Consider the following 19452-nt stretch of genomic DNA (forward strand, 5'->3'; position numbering starts at 1 on the left):
AAGCTTTTCATTCTATTTTAATTCTTCCAGAAGGTACCCTTATATTTTGAACATAAGCATAAACTTGTATTTTCTATCAACATCTAGAGTGAATAAATACTTCTTTGTCTTCACAAGGTGACAGCAATGGAGAGCTTTGGATCACTGGCCCAAACCTGCCCTGGAAAGAACTCAGGGCACAGGGCTTACAAGCCCCCCTAGTATGTAAGTGACAATTCTGGTTCTCTTGGGGCCAGTTAGTGTCCTGGCCTGACCGGCCTTGGGTGGGTGGCTCCCTAAGGCCTTTGCCAAACCACAGGTGCTGTACACTGCTGAGCTCTCTCCCTTACCTTCAGTCTCTGGACAATTTCCCTTATGTCGTCCACAGAGCCTTCTGAGGACTGCACGAAGATGTGGTCCCCTCGCCCGTAGAAGATTTTGAGAGTGGAGGAGTCTGGGGTCCAGCCAATGACATCCCCGCAGTAGCAGTTGAACACCACCTCCTTGGTGCGAAGGTCCAGGAGCACCACAAACTCATTGGAAATCCCCAAAATGCAGTCGATTTCTACGCCCTGGGCATAGTCCTGGGCCGCCACCCTCCAGGCGATGGCGCCTGCGCTGTGCTGCTCAGCACCTGCCCGCGCTTTTGTCTTCTCCTTCTTCTTGGAGGTCAGGGAGATGAGGTTGAATTTGCCACTGGAGTCAATGGGTGTGTTAGAGACGCAGTTTTCAGCCAGGTCCTTGAGGTACTCCTGGCGGGTCCTGGTGGCCATGGTGTGGAATTTGTCGGACTTGTGTGCGGCGTTCTCAGCATTAATCACTTTGGCCAGCAAGAAGTCTCTGAAGACATCAGACTTGCGGAATGTAGTTCCGCTGGGGATGGGGGGACCGAAAGCAGGAGCGTCTTTGGATCGGGTCACAGCCATACTGAGGAGGGAGAAAGAGATGGTAGAAAAAAAGGCTCTTGAGATTCCCTTTAGGAAGAAAACATGGGATCAGATACAGGAGTGTGCTTTTTATTTTATTTTTTTAACATTTTTATTTATTTCTAGGAGAGAGAGAGAGAGAGACAGCGTGAGCAGGGGAGGGTCAGAGAGAGAGGGAGTCACAGACTCTGAAACAGGCTCCAGGCTCTGAGCTGGCAGTCAGCATAGAGCCCGACGCGGGGCTCGAACCCACGAACCGCGAGATCATGACCTGAGCGAAAGTCGGACGCTCAACCGACTAAGCCACCCAGGCGCCCCTGGGAGTGTGCTTTTTAAGAATGGAAAGTTACTCTAACTAGTAAGTTGCTGGCTAGACTGGAAAATTTCGACAGCCTTAGGGCATGTACATGCATTTTTTTACTTCCTAGACAGTAGATGTTAGCACAGCCACTGATGTTCAAAGAGTTCTCCTACCGCTGTTCCATTTCAGTTATTTTCATCTTACACATATATAAGCTGTGTGGTAGATTACAGTTTGACGAAGACTCACTCCTCCCTCGCCACTGCCACCATCAAGGGCAGGTACATCCCCACCCCATTGATCCCGGGCCTGGTCACATAACTTCATTTAGCCAATGGCTTTCGAGCAAGGCATGGAATGTGATGGGTGGGGAGGTGGGCTCGCCTCCTGCGCTCCTGCCTTCTCCGGGAACTGAGTGTGCCATGGGGACCCCAGAAGGATGAGGGACACCTGGAACAGACCTGGACCCAACCTGTGGCTGGGAGCCAAGGCCAGCCAGACCTGCAGATGTGTGGGCCAGAGAGACATGTTAATTTTATGAACCACTGAGTTTTGGGATAGTTTGTTATGCAGCATTACTGTGGGAACACCTGACTGCTATGAACCATTTACGTGACTTACTTCTTTCAAACATTGTGTAACATTGTTTAACATACTTTGTAAATCTTCTCTACGTGGGTTATTTTGAAAATTCATTGTAACAAGAGGTTAGAAGGCACCCTTCCCACTTCAGTTTTGACAGAGGTGCTATTGTGACAGAAATGAAACTGACTGAGTGATAAAGTAAAAAGGAAATAATCTAAAACCCGTTCTGCCAAACTGGTGAACCTCCTCACCCCCTACGCAAACTACAGAGAGAGGGGAGCCTGCTGGGAGGAACATCTTTGGAGAAAGCTGGACAGCAAGCTCCATCATCTCTGCACCCACTCTTGCCAGCAGCAGGGGCCTCTGAGGTGACCCTGTAGTCCAGAGGAGCCTGGGGGACCAGGAGGGCGGACAGGGAGCCCTCGAGAGCCCAGAGAGCTTGCAGTCAGCTGTGGTCACAGTCCCAGGGACGCTCCCCTGCCGCCCATTTCCTCCTCCTGCTCCAATCCGTGACAGGCCAGAAACAGGTCAGTGGGAGACATGCAACAAGGAACAGAGGAGGGGTGAGAAGGCGCCCCAGCCACAGAGGCCTTCCAGGGGGAAGCAGCCCTGAGCTGGGAGGTGGCAGGAGATTTGCTGAGAAGTCAAATCTGGAGATTTGCGGAGTATCTCGGATATGTTGTTCCAATGACCAAATTGAGTGGAGACTCAGGTGGCTACAGGGCATCCAATTTCTAGAGTCAGGCAGAGACGCTACAGCGCCTCCCGGAGTCACCCTGGGGGGTGACTCTGGATGGAAGATGTTAAAAGGGTGGCAGAGACACCGTAAGCTATGCTATTTACATGATGATGATTATAAGCAGTATGGGGGGGTGCCTGGGTGGCTCAGTCGATTAAACGTCTGACTTCGGCTCAGGACATGATCACATGGTTCATGGGTTCGAGCCCCGCGTCGGGCTCTGTGCTGACAGCTCAGAGCCTGGAGCCTGCTTCCGATTCTGTATCTCCCTCTCTCTCTGACCCTCCCCTGCTCATGCTGTCTTTTTCTCTCTCTCTCAGAAATAAATAAAACATTAAAAAAAAAATAAAAGCAGCATGGGTTGCTATAAAGGAGTGAGCAGTCAGCGTGCTGAGACTTTCTTCAAGAATATTGTATTCATTCTCCACAAAAACCTCACCTTGTCAGTACTGCGTTAGGAGAGACATCCTAATGCTTCACTTCCCACCATAGGTTAAGTTTTAAATAACGAGATTCCTGACTAAAGCATATTCCATGGAACCCAAAGACAGTGTTAAGGCTTGTTCAGGTTCTGACTCCCAAGCCCAACGTGACAAAGGGGACAGTGTAACATTCCTGTATCTGTTTGACAAGCATTTCTGGGATGCTTTCTTGGGCATCGGGGATACACCAGTCCCTGGCCTCCAGAGCTTTTAATCCAGAGGAGAGGCATACTAAACACTTGCAAATTAATTTGTAAAGACAAAAAAGGGAATGAAGTACAGACAGAACAACAGAAGGACCTGATACGGGCAGAGGGAACCCAGGGGGGCCTCTCTGAGGAAGTGATAATTATACTGGGATTAGAGGCTGAGGAGGAGCCAGAGTAAGAGCTGAGGGGAGGGCTCTGCAGGCAGTGGGCACTGCATGTTCAAGGCCTGGCTGGGAAAGACAAGGCTGTGGGGTCTGAGCCCAGACAGCGAAGAGCGGGGTGCTCACAGGATCACTATGGGCCAGGCCTCACAGGGCCTTGATGGCATGTTAGTGCTCTTCATCTTTCCCCACCTGGGCTGGCTCCTCATGATCTGCACACCCAGATCTGGTTCTGCTGTGCTCTGCCCTGCTCAGTGCCCTGGAAGGTGGGTTTCTGAAGACTCTCACCTTCACCTGGGTTCCCATGCCCTCTGGCTTCCAGTGAATTCGGCCAACAGGAAGCACCAGCAGGCGATGGGAGGTGACAGGAGAGAGAGCTTCGAAAATTTGTTTCTTCATGGCCTTTTTGCTTGGCCGTGGTTGAGTCCTTGATCCTTTAACTCACAGCCATAGCTCCTGCCTGGTGTCCCCTCTCCCAGAGCCATAGCTCTCTCTAGCTTCCAGAAACTTCTCCCATCCTCTCCCAACCTCATCAAGCCGAAGGGGTGGGTGATGGCTCCCCGCTGCTGCTGCTGCTGGTTCCCGGATGCCTCACTTCCCTGTACTTGTTCCCTTAAGCCAAGTACACCTGTGAGTCAGCAAGCTGACTGCTTACTCCTTTAATTAAGAATGTGGATTCATTAATCCACAGTTAAAGCCCTAAGGGAGGCATCTGCTTCTGGAGGGTCCATGATGGACACAGGTGCTGGCAACAAGTGACAACCAGATTGACAATCTGCAAGGATCACCATGGCTGCTCCATGAAGAAAGGACTGGAAGCAGCCTGGGGCAGGAGACCATGGAGGGAGCCCCTGCACACCCCAGGTGGGTCAGGCCAGATCCCTCACTCACCACCTCCACCGTTCACTGTCCAGTGACCCTCGTCCAGGGCCCGAGTGCCACGTGGGCAGATGCCACCCTGAGCTTAGCTGGTCCCCCAGCACCAGCACAGGTGTTCACTACTGATTCAAGTAACGATTTAAACTTGAACAGACCAGGAAGAAACAGATTTCTACCAATGCACGGTGGATGCAGGCTTGACGGAGAAAGGCACTTCCCAGGGGTGCAGCTCTTCAAAGGCCACACACACACCGGGCAGTTTTTCTGTGCAAAACTGTGTGGGCGTGGCCTTGCCTACACGCAGGGGGATGGACCAGATGATTTCGCCAGTCTTTCTAATTAATGGTGTGTCCACATCGTACGTTTCGGCTGCAAACAGCGCTGCAGCAGCTTTGGTCAGCGACTGGCTGCCTCGAGCGATGGGTTTTGGGTTTTCCCACGGTCCTGATTCATGATTTTAAGAACCATGAAATTACAAGCTGCTCACGGTTTCTGGACACTCAGAACAGCTGGTCCCTACTTCCCAGCAGGAAGGACGGGGTTTTCACAGCCCACAGGCTGCTGGGATGCTGGCGTGCCACCCAGAAACAGCACACTTGAAACGGGAAGGACGGTACCTCATCACACAACTGGGAGACGGTGTGACACCAGGTGCCCTGGTCACGGTAGCTCAGTAAGTATTTCCAGAAAACTCACGATTACTCACTCAACAATTCTTTTCTCGGTGCCTATGATATTGGGCCAGGCATCTGTCTTTAGGGCCCACTATATAGCAAGCCCCGTGTCATGACAGATACCTGAAGGGGAATGTGACAAGGGGTTACTACCTTCAAGGGAGGCGAGTGCCACGCCAGTAAGTCTTTTTTACAGCAAGACGAGTGCTGTCACAGAAATGTGTTTGGGGACGTAGGGGGGACAGGGTGTGGTCTGTCCGGAGAGCAGCTGCCTGTAGGGAAGGAGGGGAGAGGAAGGGAGAGGGTGTGGGAGGGGGGAAGCTTGGGTTGTATCTTTAACATTTTCTTCCTTTAAAAATAAAGAAAAGAGAGAGAGCTGAAGCAAATATGGCGAAATGTTAACATCTGTTAAATCTGGTGGTAGGCACATGGGTGTCTGTTATATTATTTTTTGTGCTTTTCAGAATGTTTAAAATATTGCATAATAAAAATATTTTAAATTAAATTTTAAGAAACAAGAAGGGCTGGTGAATCAGAAGAAAGAGAAAGCCTCCTGGAGGCCATGCAAGGCTGGCCTGGAAAGGGGGGAGTTTGGTGTAAGGTTGCCGTGACAGCCCCGGGGGGGGAGCAGAAGGGGAGAAAGGCTACCCCACGCCCCCAGCTGAGCCCCCTGCCTCTGAGGTGCTGGGAGAGGCCGGCCTTCTCCGGGGATGTGTGTGTGAACAACACCATCTTCCCTCACTGGGGCTACCTTTCAGCTGCCGAGGAACGTGGGACATCGAGTGAGCTCCCGCTCACATGGCCGGAGGCCCAGGCAGGGGCGGATGCTGTTCAGTGTCCCAGCTGCGAAGGGGTGAGGATGGAGGGGGCCTGCGACCTGATGCCGCATGGAGGCCCTGGCACAGGATGTGCCGTCTCCCAGCAGCCACCTGGGCGACGCATCCAGGTCGGTGTTCTGGACGGCATGCACTGCGCGGTGGAGCCCCCTCCCTTCTCTCCCACACCCGTGGACACAGGGACATGGGAGATGCTGGCAATTCCACAAGACCACCCGTGTGCCTTCACACATGCTGTGGGCCCAGGGACTCCAGTCTCAGGACTCTCCCAGCTGTGCACTCGGACACAGGGGCAGGTGGCGTGGGTGCACGGTGCTTCACTGTAGGCTGCAGCGGGGTGCCACCGAAGTGCCCATCGATGGGGGCAGATGCTCCTGCATCCGCGCGATGGAATGTTACTTGGTCACAAGGAATGAAAAAGCACTGAATGGACTGGTTTGGAGAGATGTCAAGGACTGGTGAGAAAATACAGGATTCACAGGGTGCCTGGGTGGCTCAGTCGGTTGAGCATCCAACTTCGGCTCAGGTCATGATCTCACGGTTCATGGGTTCAAGCCCTGCGTCGGGCTCTGTGCTGACTGCCAGCTCAGAGCCTGGAGTCTGTTTCAGAGTCTGTGTCTCCCTCTCTCTCTGACCCTCCCCTGCTCATACTGTCTTTCTCTCTCTCTCTCTCTCTCTCAGAAATAAATAAAACATTAAAAAAAAAAAAAGAAGAAGAAAATACAGTATCCACAACAGCGTGTGTGACACGCCACATTGGTATGAAAAAGGTGAAAAGGAATACTTGTGAGCAGTTGCCTGTGCATGTATGAAATACCAGGATGCACAAGAAAATGCTAGCAGGACAGCTGGGTGGTGGGGGCTCAGCAGTGGGAGGGAGACTATGACCTTTTTTTACTCTTTTATGCAACATTTTGTATCTTTTGAATTTCAAACTGTTTTCAGAAAATGGAAAATAGCGCTCCCTTGCTTATTCCCCAGAGACTGCAGTGCTGTCCCAAGGGTAAAAGCTACCCTTGGTCTGGGGCCTGGGTCTTTGATCAGCTGGTTTTCAAGGACGACAGCTCTGACCTCACCCCACACCCAGAGCGCTTTCCATCTGGCCTTCAGGTGCTGGCCACTCTGCTGGCAAGAATGGGCTAAGGGAGGATGCTGAGTGGGCCCGAGGCCTGTGCCGCCTGTTGATCTGTGATCTAGAACCTCAGCTCTCTCCCTGCCCCCATCCTTCCATCCTGTGATTTCCCTCTGGGCCACCACTCCCGTGCCTCAGCCCTTCCCCGCTATCCAGGCGTAGTGTGGGGGGTGGTTCTGGCCTACGATGGGCACCTCACCCCCAGCGAGGTCAGTGAGCCTCCATTCTGGGGCTGCTTTTCCTGGGAAAGCAGAGCTCTCTTTCTGCTGGCTTTGCAGCTGGGAGGATGCTACGCTTAGAGCTGCCAGCAAACGAAGCAATGCATAGGAAAGTGGAGCAGATCCAGCCAGGCCTGAACCTGTCATTTGGGAGCCGATGTATACGAATGCCTTTCTGTCTTAAGCCAGGCTGAGGAGCAGTTTTTGTCATTTGCAACCAAAAGATTCCAGCAACTACAAATCCCCAACGGTCTCCTTAGCAAAACTGGGGTGACGTGCCCCTGTCTCATTGAGGATCGCTCTCCTGGACGGTGTGGGAACGTGAGGACAGAGTTTCCTATGAAGCAACACGGGAGCCACCTGGGTGGCTGCGGTCTGCTGGCCGTCTCTCTGCACACTGCCTGGAGGCTGGGAATCGGGGCCGTGACTTCCTATGTGTGCGGGGGGCCGTCCCCTGGCCCATGTGGGAGGTGCATACCTGTAGCAGACATTATCAGTGCAGGGGTTGTGGGCTCGGACGATGATGAAGACGTGCTGAAAGTGGGAGCGGATGTTCTTGGGGGTGAAAGGCAGCGCCCCCGGCTCCTGGAAGATGATCGTCACAATGTCGTTTCCTATGTGCCTCTTCCTTAGGAGCTGGTGAATGGAAACGGGGGACAGAAGGGCGGCAAACTTGGCTTGAGGGCCCTGCCTGGACCCTCACAGCAGCCCCCCCACCGCCTGTGATTCTCACCCCCCTCCCCCATCTGGTCCCCACATGCAGCCAGAAAGAGCCCTGGACCTCAGCCGGAATCTGTCTCTCCCTGCTCAGAGCCCTCCAGTGGCTTCACCTCACTAGGGGTAAAAGGCAGAGTCCCTGCATGGCCCAGGGGGGCCCCATGCCATCTGTCCCCATCACCGCTCTGACATCTCCTCCCACATTCCCCCTCGCTCACTCTGTTGGGGCCACGTGGGCCTCCTGCTGCTCCTCAAATGTGCCAGAAACACCTTTTCCTCAAGGCTTCTGCAGTGACTGTTCCCTCAGCTTGGAATGTTCTTCCTGCACAGCCCCACGTGGCTCCCTCTTTCAGGTCTTTGCTGACACACCTCCCTCCCACGGAGGCCTTCCTTTACTGCCAGGTCCTCGCAACATGCCCTCTACTATCCTGCCGCCATCACTTGACATTTATCGACACTTGGCACACAGTGGCTGTTCCCTCTTCCTTTGGTTTCTGGTCTATCCCTTCCCGCTAACAGGTCAGCTCGACGACAGTGGTTTTGTCTGTTTCGTTTGTGGCCTACTGCTGTGTCCTCTGTGCCAGAGCAGCGCGCGGCACACAGCTCGTGGAGACTGCTAACAGGTTACCCTGATGACATCACAGATACCGGACCACTGCTGGTCTGTAAAATCTACAATGTCACCTGTGCCAATGGGAATACTATACACTTGCTGAAACCCAAGTCTGCGGAGTTTCTGTTCTTTAGAAACTAGGAAGAGTTGTTTCCAGACAGAATCTGCATGTCACGTCCAGGAGAGGAGCTGCAGGGAACAGGTGTTAGCTGTTCCTGCCACTTAGCACCTTTTCCTTCTTCTCCTGACAGCCATGTCCCTCCCCTTTGGGAAAGCACCTGCCTGATCTCAGTGTTTCAAGCTGAGCTGACCCCACTCACCATCCATCCCCAAGGTGGGCATGTGCTTCAGGCTTGGCCAATCAGCCCATTCCTTCCCTGCCCCAGGCCCAGGGACTGGCAAGTGAATGGTCTAACAAGATTCAGCCCTGAAACGTTTTCTGGGACATGAGGGAAAGGCACAGCTCTCTCCCTCCCCTGGGAGGAGGTGGGATGTGAGCTGAGGGCAGCTAGGGGGCATCTCTGCCACTACTGGGGAAGACCTGAAAATAAGGCCACTATGAAGAAAAAGCAGAGTTGAGAAATTAAAAGGATTCCTAACATGCTTTGAGCCCCTGGATCCAGCCATACCTAAAGCCAGACCTGTGCTGGCATCTGAGAGTTATATAGCCCAGTAAAACCCATTTTTTGTTTATGCCGGTTTGAGTCGTATCTCTGTTCCTTCTGGTTGAAATAATACTGACTGGCTCATTTTTCCTTTTCATAGGACACTTGAGGGGAGCTGAGTAGCTATAGGCAAGCAGTGTGGCTAAGGAACAGCTAGGAAAAAACTGATCTCCAACGACACCTGACCTGGCCTCCATCCTGCAGGTGATGTGACCGTGTGCAGAGGGTCTCCAAGGCCATGGGCGGCAGCAGGAGAGCCCGTGCCAACCGGGCAGCCAGCTAACAACTGCAGGAGGGAGACTGTCCTGGGGTTCGGTTGTGCAGCAACTGGAAATCACGTGGGACCCCTACCCTGGGCCCCACTGACCTGCTGCCTGTTGTTGGGGGTGTATGGGAGCAGGGTGGAGACATGGAACATGATCTCGTAGTCCTGGTACGTCGTGTAGAGGGAGTGGGTGCCGGTAGAGTCGGCTGCAAGAGAAACACCAGTTAGCACCACGTTTCCCAAACCCCTGGGCTGGTGCCACAGCCCACACACCATCTGTTAGTTTGTAGCTTGATGTTTTCACTTCACTCCACTCTTTAAAATTAAATAAATTTAGGTAAAAAGGAAACCTTATGTTATACACCCACCAGACTGGTAAAAAAAAAAAAAAAAAAGAAAGTCTGACCGTACTGAGGGCTGGTGGCGATGCAGAATGACTAGGGCCCTTCATGGGGCTGGTTAGGTGTGCAAATTGGTACAACCCCTTTGGAAAGCTTTTTCACATCTAGTGAACCTGAAGACAGGCTTAACTGAGGACTCAGCACTTCGTCTCCCGGGATCATAATCTAGAGAAACGGTACACATGTGTCCTGGGGTATGCGTACAAGTACCTTCAAATGTCAGTCACAGGGAGGAGCCACAGCCAGCACACGGGTGCATCCCACACAAGTAATGTTGGACGAAAGATGCCAGACACAAGAGGAGCACTCAGCATAGGACTCCATTCACATTACGTTCAAAAACAGGCAAAACACATTATATTTAGAGATGCACATACAGGTGGCAAAGTGATGAATGATAATCATGAGAGTTAGGATGCTGGCTATGTCTCATGGGAGGGGGCTGTGACCAGGGAGAGACACATCTGATTATTGGTGCCATGTTTCCAAGGGGGAAACTGAGGCACAGGGAGGGAGTGACTTGCCCAAGGTCACACTGCAATGAGCAGTGGAGTCTGGACTGGAACTCAGGCTGTGTGACTCCACAGCATTTTCTTAACAGGACTCAGTGCTGCTCTTACCCAATCCCTGAACTTCGGTCCCCAGGCCCTGTGTGGTGAGTCCTGCCTGCCTTCCTCACTTCATCCTGTACGTGAACTCCCTGGACAACAGCCTTTGGACCTCAGGGCTTTTGCATGTGCTGTTCCTTTACCTGGAATGCTTTCCTGCTCCTTCATTGCCTCTTTTATTCCAACTCACCCTTCTCAGGCCACACGCCACGTTCTCAAGGAGCCCCTCCCCCCTCTGACATAAGGGCAGGTGCCCCACACATGCTCCTGTCATCTTGAACTGCCCAGGGCGGAAGGCTGGGAGGCTTCTGTCGAATGCATGAGTAAGCATGCAAACGTGCTGCCAGGAAGTGCAGGAGTCACGCTCACCCTGGGAAGCCCATTCTTCCACCAAGCTTCATTCAGCTGAAGGCGCTGGGGGAGCAGTGGCAGAACAGGCCCAAGAGTCCCTGTGCTTGCGGCCTCACATTCTGGAGGGGTGGGGGGTAGCTGTGACAGGTAAGGGCACTGAAGCCACAGCTGGTCAGTGTCAGAGTCAGGCCTGGAGCCATGTGACCTTCAGGTGGCTGCAAGCCCAAGGCATCCCTGTCTGGAAGCTGGGGAGACTGGCCAGGGAGCACCGTGCTCCTTGGGGTCCTCTGAGAAAATCCACTTCCCACAGAGGCCACGTGGCAGTGGCTGATGTGTCCTCGAGTGCTGAGTCTCTGCCAGGCACTGTGCCGGCATCTGATGCTCACAGCCAACTCGTGGTGGGGAGGGGAGGGCGAGACTACGGCCGTCACTTTGTGCAGGATGCTGGCTCTCAGGAGCAGGCATCTGAGAAAGGGGGGAGCACGTCTCCGCTTCCGGTTTCTGAGCACACTGCCCCTTTAGTGGTGAAGGAATCACCAGCAGAGCCGCTCTGGCTGTGGGCTTCCAGAGCACTGGGTGTGGACCGGGTGCAGGCGCTCGGGGAGGCTGGGCAGGTCCAAGGTCTGGCACAGTGCAAGGGCTCAATAAGACAGCTCAACACCGTGCCCCTGAGGTAAACACAACTTGACAGATGAGGAAACAGAGGCGGAGGCAGAGACAGGCAAAGCCAGCAGGGTCTAACACCCTAAACCAGCAATGGCTTATTCTTCCCACTGCCTCCTTCAACAGACGACAGCCAGAGGCACCTGCTTAACCCTTCATTCGTGTCTCTAAACATGGTCTCTTCATGTGGGCCTCTTTTTTCCAGATGAGGAGACTGAGGCGTGGCCAGGTAAGGTGAAGAGCCAGTGATCAAGCCAGGAACCCCTCACTCAGGGCCTGACTCAGCCGGCCTCCGAGGGTCCTCCCCCGCAGAGAGCCACGACGCGAATTTACAACATCACCCTTCCCCCCCCAACTGCCATGACACATTTTAGTTCTAAAGATTGTACATAAACATATTATGTATGTATGTGCATATTTATGTGTGGAAATGCTAGAACGAGTATGTTGTACCTCACACCTGCTTAAGAAACAGCCTGCCACCAATACTCTGAAAACGTGAGTATCGTGTCCTAGTTACGTCCACCCTCTCCCTGGAGGCAACCACCACCTTGAAGGCCATGTCCATCACGGTCTTCCTTTTCTGTAGAGTTTTTCTACGTAAAAACAACCCTCCACACAACATGGCTGTTGCGTGTGCTTTCAGTGTGACTGTTGCGTAAAAGGCATCTTTCGGCACCTGCCCTCGTGAGGCCCGCTGTCCATGCTCAACATCAAGTACGTGGCCCTCGTCCAGGAGGACGCCTGCAGCTCCAGTTCGCTGCTGTCATTGCCACACAGCTCTCTGCCACGTGAAATACCACAATTCCGCCTGTGCGCGCTGGGGACCATCCAAGCGCCGGCGGTCATGAATATTCAGGACATCGCCCAGTGCACATGTGCGTGAGTTCCCAGAGGACATGTCTAGAGCGCAACTGCTGACTTACAGGGTAGGTGCGTCTTTAAACTCTACTAGAACATGCCATACTGTTTTCCAAGTGGTCGCTCTCTCTGCACCGTCGGCAGGGGAGTCGAAGAGCTCCCACCGCCCCATGTCCTCACCCAGGTATCCCCAGGCCTTGCGACCTCTGCCCCTGGGGTGGGCATGAGGTGGTGGCACACCAGGATCCCTTTGGCTCCCCCAGGAGGTCACCCCGCCACGCCACTTACTCTTGACATCCAGCTGGGCGGCGTACTTGGTGAAGCCCTTCAGGCAGACCTTTTCCCCGATCAGGGACAGGAACTCCTCAAAGGCCGGGCCGGCCTCCTCATTGTTGTACATCTCCTCCTCCGAGCTCTGGCCAGCCTTGCAGTAGAGGATGCCCACTTTGTGCTTCCGGCACAGCTGCAGAGACGGGCCAAGCAGGGACGTCAGAGGGAGGGGAACAAAGGGGCTTTCTCAGGCACGGCACCCAAGGAGCTCCTGGGGTCGCACAGTAATTCAGCACCACAGCCAGAGAGGAGGGAAAAAGGTGTGGGGGGCACGTCCCAGTTGCCCCTCCCCCTCTCTCCCATTCCACAGGTGTCTGCGCAGCCCCGCTGTGTCTTCTCTACGGGAGGGCCACGCTGCTCTCTCAAGAATTGAGACACCGGTGCCTTGGCTGGCTGCTCACAGGAGGTGGCCTGGAACTGGCTAAGACTCTGCAAAAGAAGTCTCCAGAGCTCAGGGCAGTCAACTATGTTTTCAGGGAGTGGGCCCCCCGTCACCACACGTTTGTTTTATGTATCTCTCATTCTCCTGGTCACTGGTTACCAGACCTTGGACAGATGCCTGACCTAAGCGTGGGCCAGTCGGAGGTTCTCCTGGGACCGAGAGTCAGCTAGCTGGGGTCTGCACGGGGCTGCTACTCTCATGGAAACTCTGGGAGCTGCGGGGGTATGGGGGAGCAGAGGGAACCAGTGTGCAGAGATGGGAACACCCCCCCCCCCCAGCCTGCCCCACCCCACCAAAACCTGGTGGCTGTCTCATCCCCAGACCATTTTCCTCCCAAGACCCAGTCACATTCCTGCTCTTGGCTCCAGTGGAATTTGATAAGAGATCCCTCTTTTTACCTAAAGTAGCTTAGGTGGGTTTCCATTCTTGGAAAAAAGAAACAAAAAACAGACCAAGACAGAAAGAGGTACCAGGATTGGGTTGCAGGCTATGGTCCCAGGGGCCCCACACCCCGGTCCCCAGCTCACCCCTTGTTCGTCGAGCTTCAGCAGCTGCTCGGTCACCTTGGGCGTGTTGAGGGCCAGCCGCAGGCAGTGGATGTTTAGCTCGGGGATGACATACTCCAGGGCGTCCTTCAGGGGCAGGCCCCGCCCTGTCCCATGCTTTGTGGCCGTGGGTGTGGCGTCCTCCAGGATGGAGCCCCGCAGGGTGATGAGCTGTTTGAGGGAGAGAAGAGAAGGTCAGGAGGCTCTCAGGACCCAGGAAGGGATGAGAGCCCATGAGGGTGTCCTGTTTTCCAAGCAACGTGTGCGATGGTCAGAAGCTTGGGTTCCAGGGCCAGCCCTGGATTTGGACAAGGACTTGAGCTTGCTGCCTCCTGTTTATGTCATCTTGAGCGAGTGCCTTCATATCTCTGGGCCTCGGCTTCTCTTTCTAGAAATGGGCATGATGACAGCATCAAAGCCCAGAGGGTGCTGGGAAGATTAAGTGGATGAGTCAATGAGACAACGGATGGAGCACCTTTGTCCATTCAACAAACACCAACTGAATGCCCCTGAAATCTAGCCCTGTTCTGGGTGCAGTGAACAAAACAAAGACCCCTATCTTCGCCCAACTGGCATTTAAGTGGGAACACAGATTAGGTCAGCTAGTAAGAAGTATAATGAATAAAACAGGCTCCATAAGGCAAACCCTCAACGAACATGGTCGTCATTACAATATGTGCAAACATATTACTGTAGTAACACTGTGGTGGGGCCCAGGCATGTATGTACGTGTGCATATACGTACTCATACTTATACTAATGTATACTCACACACACACACACACACACACCTTTTCAGAGCCATTCAAGTGATTCTGATATGTAGCCAGGATTGAAAACTTTTAGTCAGGCCAATCACGGCCATCTCATTTCGCTTTCCCAGATGGTGCTTTCCACGTTTTTCCTAGAGCTGGCCATGTGAATAGCAATGAAACGGTAATGAAATGTGAGGGGAATTCAGCTTGGGAAGGACTTATGGACACATTTGCTTTCCTTTGCTAAAGGAAAGCCTGTTTCCACCTGCCCTTTTCTTCTTGCTAAGGACACTGGTGTTAGGGTAAGCTATTTGGAGCTGTGGCAGCCATTTTGTGTTCATGAGGAAAGAGACAACAAGAAAACCACAGACAAATTAATCTCTGCAGCTGCCCACCTCCAGGCTTCTTGTTAGAGAATTAAAACAACCCTCTGTTTTAGCTATGGTTAGTCAGGTCTTCAGATTTACTTTGCAGGGAAAGCAGTTTCTAACTGATATAACTTTATAACAAAGTCACACTTATGAAGGTGCAGTGGTACAATAGTAATTACCTAATTACATGTACAGGTCTGTTCAGGGGAGGTTTTATCATCTTCATGTTGCAAATAAGAAAACTGAAGCTGTGACAGGTTAGGTGTCCTTCTCCAAGGCCACCATAGCTAAGTGACCAAACCAGGATTCTGATGCAGCCCTGACTTTTCCAAAACTCACAGCTTTTTTCCTTGACAGTGTTTCATTTTTATTTCTTTATTGTGAAGTACAATCCGCATACAGGGAAGCACTCAACGCATGGAAGCACAGCTAAAGGAATGATCACAGGAATGAACACTTAGGTAATCCCCAACAAATCAAAAAAGTATTTTCAGCCCCCTCCCTAAACCCCATCCCTCCTCCCTGTAGGCAACCCTACCCTGACTTCGAACTCCAGGATTTATCTCTGCCTGTTTTTGAGCTTCAGGCTGTTTGTATTCTTTTATATCTGGCTTATTTCTCTCAATGCTATGGATCTGAGGTTCGACCATGTTGCTGTGAGAAGCTGCAGTTTTGCCACGACGGATTCAACCCATTCTACCGTGAGCACAGAATCCACTTCCCATGTTTGACAACTATGAACACAGCGCCTCTTATTGCCCGCAAACACATTTTCCTTTGGGCTTTTACCTAGGAAGGGAACTGCTCAGTCGCTGGGCACAGTAATCTTTAATTTTCCTGAACTGCCAAAGTTTTCCAAGTGGTTGTACCAGTGTATGTCCCCCTAGCCCTGAGAGCCCGTGGCCTCACGTCCTCGCTGGTACCAGCTGAGGCTTCTCTAGCCACAACGTGAGCTGGCCAGCAGGTAACGCCATATGCCCAGGGCCTGCAAGACTGCACCACAGCGTGTTCGTAGAAACCAAGGAAAAACACCCCCCTCAGGGAATTGATACAAGCACCCAAAATACACTTGAGGCTATGATTCAAAGATTAAGGCGGGGGCGCCCGGGTGGCTCAGCTGGTTAAGCATCTCTCTTCAGCTCAGGTTCATGAGTTCTTGTGGTTCATGAGTTTGAGCCCTGCATAGGGCTCTGTGCTGACAGCTCAGAGCCTCGGAGCCTGCTTCAGATTCTGTCTCTCCCTATCTGCCCCTCCCCTGCTTGCGCTCTGTCTCTCTCTCAAAAATAAATAAAAAGCCTAAAAAAAAAACACCCAAAAACCAAAAACCTAAAAAAAAAAAATAAAAAAAAAAAGATTAAGGTGGCTCAATCAGTATTACCTGGAAAAACATGCCTGCCCTAAGTCAACAGACAAAAGAGATGGCAAAAATAATGTGTCACCGCATCGCCTCTAAGCATACAGCCCACGCTCGCCAAACAGGACCTGGGCAAGAGGCATGAGTGGAAGGAATGGAATGATCTCGTGTTTCAGAGTTCTCAGCTCTGGCCTTGGTAATTAATAAAAAAACAAGTCTCTTTTACGTAAGGAAAGTAGTCTTGAAATAGATCATGAAAAGCAACAACGCTGGATGCCCTGCCAGTCTGGGAGGCCCTGGGATTTCAATCAGTGTACCAACATGATCTGTTTTTGTAACCTGCTGATACTGACGCTGGCCCGCAGCGCCCTCTTCTGGGGTCAAGTGGAAGCACGGTCCTGCACCTCAGTCTTCCGCTCTAGACAGGTGGCCTACTGTTGCATTTTGGCTCAGAAGACTTGATCAAAGCTCACTACTTGAAAACCTTCCAGCTTTTCCTTCTCTGCTGGGTGGAGGAAGTAGGGCACTGACAGGGCGCAATGAGTGGCCATCTCTACTCTCCACCCGGTCCTGTCCATCGCCATCGCCTGCCTGGCCTATGATAATAGCAGCCTCCTGGTCTCCCTGCTCCCACACTGCTGCCACCCCAGCCCAGGCCACTCTTCCTGCAGCAGCTTGAATCAGACCACATCTCTCCTCTGTGCAGAACGGGCTAGTGACTTCCCATTTCTCTCCAAATAAAACCTATATACCCTGCTCAGCCTGCAAGGCCCTGTGTGACCTCACCCTCAACGACACCCGGCATCATCTCGCTGAAGGTAACCAGTCACGTGAGCCACAGAAAGTCTCAAGGCAGTGTAAACAGAGAGGTTTCTATTTGCACAGGTGGTTCTTTGTCGGCTCCTGACTCAGCTGCATCCTTTTCTCTGCTGGGCGGTGGGTGCACCCTTCAGGAACTTCTCCTGGGAGGTCACTTAGGAATCTGCCTGCCTCCGTTTAAATACTGACTCTACCCCTTCCTTAACTGTGTGACCCTAGGCAAGGTGCTTAATTTTTCTGTGTTCCTCATCTATAAAATGAGGATAATAATGCCTCTCTCAAAGGGCCGTAAAGATTCAATAAGATAATTCAGAGTGCTTAGCATTGTATCTGGCATCCAGTGAGTGCTCAATAGGTGTTAGCCATTATTATGTATACACGTGTCAAATGTATCCGTACAAAGCCATATGCATAGTTAAGAATTTAAATTTCACCTTTAATAGGAAGCTACAGTTGGCTTTTCTCCTTAACAATACGCTTTGGAGATTATAAACACACACACACACACACACACACACACACACGTGATTAGAGTTACCTATTGAATACAAATGAAGTCCTAGTCGATTCACACTATTATACTTGCTTTTTTCACTTAATAGGAGATTCTCTCTTTTCTACCTTGTACACTTACTTATAGATTTAAATGAGTGACTGTTACTTTTTAAATAAAAAAGAAACAACAAGTCAAACCTCTAACTCTAACAAAATCAAGGCCTGTCAAAAGCTCACCTTTGCTGGGCTAAGGGGGACCTACTGGGCTTGGAGGCCACACCGTCCCTGGCTTCCTGGTGTTTCCTATGTCCTGGGAGAGACAAGCCAGCAAGGGGCTCAGGCCGGGGCTTGTCCTGTCTGGGCTGGGGGGGCCTGGTGTTCAGGCGTGTGGTGCCAGAGCCCAGCTCCAAGTCTGTTCCTGCCCTGGCGGGAAGCTCATTGCTGCCAACGCTCACATCCCATCTGCCGGGAGATGTGGGCCCACTCGACTGTCTGCTCGGCGGCCGGGGGTGGCCATCTGGGGCGGGCCATCCTGCTGGGTTGGAAAACAGCCCAAGCCCTTCACCCCGGACCCCACACCTTGGTTTACGGGAGCCCGAGATATGTGCATGTGGACAGGAGGATAGAACTCTGCCCATGAACTCTACCCTTGCTCCCCGGCATGGCCCTCGGACCCTGAGGGGTGGGGGGACAGTGGCAGTTACAGGCCAGGACAGGAGTCGCATGTGCCGCTTGGAGTACTCACCGCCCTGTGGCCTTGTGCTACTACCCCACCGGTGCCAGTCTAAGAGAACCTTCCCGCCGCTCTGGGAGACAGAGAACAAGCAGCACAGAGCCTATTCACAGACAAAGACGGAGCCCAGGGCTGTCTGTTCCCAGAGCCAGAATCCCAACTCGGCCCCACAGGCAGTGTGCGGAGTGGTTAACAGCATGGGCTCAGGCCCCGGGGAGCCTGAGCTCTACCACTGGGGGCCCTGACAAATGATTTCCCCGGGCCTCGGCCTCCCATCCTCATCTGCAGAATGGGAATAATAGGATCCACGTCATAAGACTGTTGAGAAGATGTGAAGGCTCCGTGCATATAAAACACTTAGGACAGGGTCTGGCAAGAACGTGTGTTAGAAGTGTTAGCTATTACTGCAGACACTGCTGTTACTACTGGGGGCTGTGGAATGTCTACTGTGTCCCCATGATAGGAAGGGCCTGAGGAAGAGGCAAGGCAGACCTTGCTGGCCACTGCTTTCCCTCCAACTCAGGTGATGGGCTCCCTAGGCCTGAGGGCCCAATAGGGCAGCTCCAGAAGGAGCTGGGCTCAGGGGGGAGCCTGCATGCATGTGGAGTTAGAACAAGGCCTGGTTGAGGCTGTGAACCAAAATGGGCTGAAATTCACAGGGCAGCCTGGAATGTGACAAGGGGACAGTAGACTGAGACCCTTGCCAACAGCGAGCTTCACTGGGGTCTTCCCAAGTTCCAGGCTGAGCACTGCCTAGTGTGCGACCCCACATGGTCCACACTACAGTCCCAGGAGACTGGGATTCCCAAGAGGGAAACTGAGGCTCTGAGAGGAGAAGCCAGGTGTCCAGGTTCACAGCTGGTGGGTGGCCAAACTAGGAATCCATACCAGGTCTCCAATGTGCCAGATGTAATCCTGGCTCAGGCCCCTTTCACTGGCTGGAATGTTTTTGTTCCAGATGTCCACATGGCTCCTTCTCTCCTCTCCTTCAGGTCGTTACTCCAATGTTATCTTCCCAGTGATACCTCCCTTGACCATTCTACCTAAACACTGAACCACCTCTTACACCTCTTATCTCTTCCTTTACTTTCTACCTTGTCATCACGCACCATGCTGTGTAACTTACTAAAGTATGTGTGTACGGTCTGCCTCCCCCACAAGATCGCGGGCTCCCAGCATCTCTGCTACCTTACTTGCTACTGTGCCCTCAGCGCTCAGCACAGGGCTGGCAGGTAGTGGTGTGAAGCTAATCTCTGCTGTGTGGATGAATCCCGGACCATGTCCTGGGGCCTCAAGAGCCTCATGCCCATCCTGGGGAGGACTGGAGGCTAGTTCTGGGGGTG

General features: G+C 52.6%; 1 protein-coding gene across 3 annotated transcripts in view; it reads right to left on the reverse strand.

The window, feature by feature from the left end:
* SIPA1L3 (signal induced proliferation associated 1 like 3) overlaps positions 1–19452 on the reverse strand; it is a 249248-nt gene that overhangs the window by 72430 nt on the left and 157366 nt on the right. For all 3 annotated transcript variants that reach the window (XM_039217712.1, XM_039217715.1, XM_039217714.1), the window contains exons 5-9: positions 13565–13753; positions 12554–12728; positions 9484–9587; positions 7600–7757; positions 330–906 (exon numbers count right to left, since the gene is read on the reverse strand). In XM_039217712.1, coding sequence (XP_039073643.1) covers positions 330–906; positions 7600–7757; positions 9484–9587; positions 12554–12728; positions 13565–13753 — 1203 coding nt within the window. The remainder of the gene's footprint in view (positions 1–329; positions 907–7599; positions 7758–9483; positions 9588–12553; positions 12729–13564; positions 13754–19452) is intronic.

Source organism: Hyaena hyaena, unplaced genomic scaffold (genome assembly GCF_003009895.1).
Source record: "Hyaena hyaena isolate Hyena2069 unplaced genomic scaffold, ASM300989v1 scaffold_721, whole genome shotgun sequence".
NCBI classification, from domain to species: domain Eukaryota; kingdom Metazoa; phylum Chordata; class Mammalia; order Carnivora; family Hyaenidae; genus Hyaena; species Hyaena hyaena.